The 4,427-nt window shown below is 46.3% G+C and overlaps 1 protein-coding gene across 1 annotated transcript; it reads left to right on the top strand.

Moving 5' to 3' along the window:
* The first annotated feature begins 1,654 nt into the window (after positions 1 to 1,654).
* On the top strand, positions 1,655 to 2,676 carry LOC141601807 (uncharacterized). Its single transcript, XM_074422113.1, has 3 exons — positions 1,655 to 2,224; positions 2,341 to 2,439; positions 2,560 to 2,676. The coding sequence occupies exons 1-3, from the start codon at positions 1,655 to 1,657 to the stop codon at positions 2,674 to 2,676; spliced, it is 786 nt and encodes a 261-aa protein (XP_074278214.1).
* The last annotated feature ends 1,751 nt before the right edge of the window (positions 2,677 to 4,427 follow it).

Below are 4,427 nucleotides of genomic sequence, written 5' to 3'. Positions count from 1 at the left end.
GATTTCCAAAACATAAAATTTTGAATTTCAAAACCGTCTTGGGAAACGATGCACTGTTTTCCGAGCTGACTCAAACTCAAACCGTCTTTTGCAAATAAACTTAAGACAACCCTTTCAACTGATCGACTCGCGGAGTTTTCTATCTTCGGAAGCCGTCCATTAAAGTAACAAATGAATCTTTTTGAAAATTTCTATTTTCGAAAACTCCAGTCCACCATTCCAATTCCGCCTCGTGTCTATCGAGTCAAAGCAAACGTACTTATGGGTCTTTAATTATGAGTCATCTGACCATGAGACCCGTCCAACGGCGTCACGCCGTCATGATGGACTCATGTCAAAAGTTCAGTCAAACACCGTCACGTCATAAATCCAGTCAGCACCGCGGGACCACACACGGTCACCCCGTCCTGTTGAGTCTGATCTTTGTCTTGTCCTTTGTGTTGTCTGCGTTCAGTCTTGGAACCGTGTCGGATTGAGTTGTAATGTGAGCCGTTTTTCTGCCTCGAAGCCATGGCCCCGTCTTCAGCTTCGTCCAACAACAACAATGACAACAACAGAGATGTCACAACTGATCAACTAGCCAGCCTGCTTACCGCTCTTAAGGTCACTCTGGATCGCGTCGAGACCCGTATCGACGCTCTGGAGAACAAGGAAACTGGGGAACACAATACCCCACCTCTGACTGAAACGGAGAAGAGGCTGATACTCTTGGAAGAACAACTCCTAGCCCGGGGTAACAATATCCATCTTGAGAACAACTGAAGGTTCGAACCTGTTGGGGACCAGTTACCTCACAACTTCACCCTGACCGATGTGCATAAATTCAAGGGAGTGGAGGACCCACTCATCAATATCCGTGCTTTCAAGGACTACATGGCCATTAAAGGGGTCAAACAGGAACTTTTTACCCGGATCTTCCCGTCCTCTTTGGAGCCGATTTCTCGCCAATGGTACTACTCCCTCGATCCGAAAAACCTTACTACTTGGGATGAGATCGCAGTTGAGTTTGCCAAACAGTATGCCGACAATGTCGAGATCCAGGCCAATACCCGTACTCTCGAGGTGCTAACACAGAATGACAAAGAGGGGTTCACCGAGTTCCTAACCCGTTGGAGGAGGGTGAGTACTCAATTGGTCAGTAAGCCAAGTGAATCAACTCTGGTGGAAAAATTTGTCAACAATCTCCGCCCAGTTTATGCCAACCTACTGAGGTATCAGAATATCAAGACCTTCTAAGATCTGCAGATTTTGGGGACGCGTATTGAGGACGACCTCAGAAAGGGTGTCTTAGCCAAGACCACTGGCAGAGGTTACCAGGGATCCACCTCAACCGGATCTCGCCCTTACGGTTAGACGAACAAGATTGATGAGGTCAACCTCGTCGAATCATCTGCTAAGAAAACTGAACGCCCCCCCGGAGAGTATTCACCAACATATGGTCGACTTATTTAAGTGCCCTGAAAAGGCTCATGGACCAAGGGAAGTTACAACCGATCGGACCCACCCCGGATCCGACCGATGCCAAGGAATCCCGATTCTGGAACCCCAACACCTACTGTCAGTATCATCGAGGGAAGGGGCACGATACCGAAACTTGCTTCAAGCTCAAGCACCTCATTCAAGACATGATTGAGAAGGGAGATTTGCTTCTATTATGGTGTTGCTAAGATCTTTTGCCACTTTCTCGACTGCCTCTGGTCTCCAAATGAATTCTTCAAAGTCTGAAGCTTATTTTAATGGAGTTCAGAGTTGGGTTAAAAATGATATTCTTCAGATTTCTGGGTTTAGTGAAGGGCAAATGCCCTTTAAATACTTGGGGATACCTGTTTCTTGTGGGAGAATGCTAAAGGCTGATTATCAGGTGTTGGTGGAAAACTTGGTTCAAAAAATTAGGAGTTTTGGGACTAAAAAACTTTCTTATGCTGGTAGATTGATTTTAGTCAACACTGTCCTAACTGCCATTTATAGTTATTGGATTAATATCTTTATCATTCCAAAGGGGGTGCTCAATAAAATTAACTCCATTTGTAGGAATTACCTTTGGGATGGAAATGTGGACTATATGAGAGTTCCAAAGGTAAGTTGGGAGAAGGTGTGTGCTCCTAAATCTGAAGGAGGTCTTGGAATTAGAGACAGTTTGTCCTGGAATGTGGCAGCAATTGGGAAGGTTGTTTGGTGGGTCTATTGTAGCCCTGATAGACTGTGGGTGAAGTGGGTAAATCAGGTGTATATAAAGGGGGTCTATGGCCTAATTACCAACCTAGTGGTGATATCAGTTGGGGTTGGAAGCAGGTCTGTAGAGCTCGTGATCTTTTGGCTCCTGGTTACTTGGATGGACAGTGGATCATGGATCCAAAGGGCTATACCATTGGTAGTGGCTATGATATGCTGAGACAGAAATTTCAGCCTGTGTCATGGCATAAACTTATTTGGCATCAGGTTTGTATACCTAAGCATCAGGTTATATGCTGGATGATTGCTAGGAGAGCCTTGATGCTCAAGGAAAGATTATTTGCGTTGGGTATTGCACTTGATGATAGCTGTCTGCTGTGTGGACAGGATACTGAGAGTTATGAACACATTTTTCAGACTTGTGCATATAGCAGGCTGGTGTTAGATGATTTGTCCGGTCGTGTCGGTGGTGCTCCTCGGTCGACCTCTTTTGGAATGGATTGAGGGATATCAGTGTTCGCAATTGAAGAAAAAAAGCCTTGTGTATGGTCCTGGCAAGTATACTATCACCTCTGGCTTCAAAGAAATAGGGCTCGGGTTGATGGTTTGCTGTTAAGGCCTGCTGTTTTGAGCTCCCAGATTATGACTGAAATTAGGATGCATCTTGCTACAAGGATAAAGTTACCCTCTGACGAGATGAATGATGTAGTCCTGTAATTTTCTTTTGTCTTGTTAATGCTTTTCCTCTTCGAGGTGAGGTGTTAAAAAAAATGTATTATGTCTAAAAACGTTTGTAGCTTGTAATAGCTGTTTCGTGCTTAATGGAAACTTACATTTCATCAAAAAAAAAAAAAAAAAAAAAAAAAAAAAAAACAAGACGAATCCTTTGGGAATCTACACTATCTCTGACGATGAGTCGACCCTAGACTCCTCTCACCTCATTCTGCCAATTGACGACGAGGTGAATGCTTTGGGAAAGGATCCTTCGGACGGAGTGTTTGTGTTTAGTGATACCACTATGCTCACTATGTTTCAACAAGTTGAAGAGGCCATAGCCAGCCTCTCTCAGAGAATCACCCGACTCGACGACGCCTACCGTCGACTCATTTTCAATCCACCGCCACCGCGCCCAAGGGGGAATTCCCCGAGCATTCAAAACTACCCACCCCGGGACGGATTGCTCCCGCGACCATTTTGGCATAGAACTCACGAAAATCACCCTCAAAATAACTACCCTCAAAGTAACTACCCTCACAAAAACCATCCTCACAAAAAAATCTCCCACAAGAACTACCCAGCGAAGAACACCCCTCCAAGGTATCCTCGAGACTCCGAAATCAACGGCATATGGAGAGATGATGTTGAGTATGTCTATATCATCCCAGGGAAGGAGAAACGGGCAAAAGAAATCGGACATTTCACCCGGTCCGGACGTCCGTATCAGAATCCGAACAATCCAACGGTCGTTCCAACAACGAATGACCAAATCGTCCCAGAGGTGGACACTCAACCAAGGGCCCCCGAGAACTCAATCCTGAAACAGCTCCAGAAAGCGAAAGCCGAAATCTCAATTTGGCAATTGATCGCAACGTCTTTTGAGCATCGACAAGCCTTGCTGCAGGCCTTGGGAAAATTAACCGTGCCCTCCACCTCTTCCCTAGAAGAAATAGTGGCGCACATGACGAGGGACGCCCCTGATCTAAACAACCCGGTCGTCTTCTCCGACGAGGACATCCCTCCGTTCGGAGCCAATCATAACCTAGCCGTGTATATCACCGTACAATGCCTCCAGAAAAATATACCCATGGTCCTCGTGGATGACGGTTCCGCGGTAAATATCATTCATCTTAAGACTGCCCACAGGCTGGGTATCAAGGAAGCTGACTTGGTCCCAACGAATCAAGGAGTACGCGCCTACGACGGCACTCGTCGCAAGGTCGCCGGGCTTGTCACTTTGACCATCGCAACCAGACCACTGGAAAGACAAACCAGTTTTCAGATGGTCGACATCGACGCCTCCTTCAACATGCTCCTGGGGCAGCCTTGGATTCAAGCCTTTAAGGCGGTCACCTCAACTCTCCACCAGAAGATCAGGGTCCCCTTCAACGGGAAAACGCTCACAATTCCCGCTTCCCCGATCAAGGCAGTTATGAGAAAGGGGATAGCCTCCCAAGTCATTGAGGAGGATGACAACGAAATGTGGGGTTTCCAAGCCGTAAACGCCATAACTGATGAATTGACGCCCTCTAATTGTG

Source organism: Silene latifolia, chromosome 9 (genome assembly GCF_048544455.1).
Source record: "Silene latifolia isolate original U9 population chromosome 9, ASM4854445v1, whole genome shotgun sequence".
NCBI lineage: Eukaryota > Viridiplantae > Streptophyta > Magnoliopsida > Caryophyllales > Caryophyllaceae > Silene > Silene latifolia.
The sequence above is the reverse complement of the archived record's forward strand: the minus strand, read 5'-3'. Positions and strand labels throughout refer to the sequence as shown.

Excerpts from the sequence above, each read along its gene's own strand:
- LOC141601807 (XM_074422113.1), top strand. The coding sequence starts at position 1,655 with ATGGTGTTGCTAAGATCTTTTGCCACTTTCTCGACTGCCTCTGGTCTC. Across the intron at positions 2,225-2,340 it reads GGGTGAAGTGGGTAAATCAG|TGGATCATGGATCCAAAGGG; the intron begins GTGTATATAAAG and ends TTGGATGGACAG. Across the intron at positions 2,440-2,559 it reads ATAAACTTATTTGGCATCAG|GATACTGAGAGTTATGAACA; the intron begins GTTTGTATACCT and ends CTGTGTGGACAG.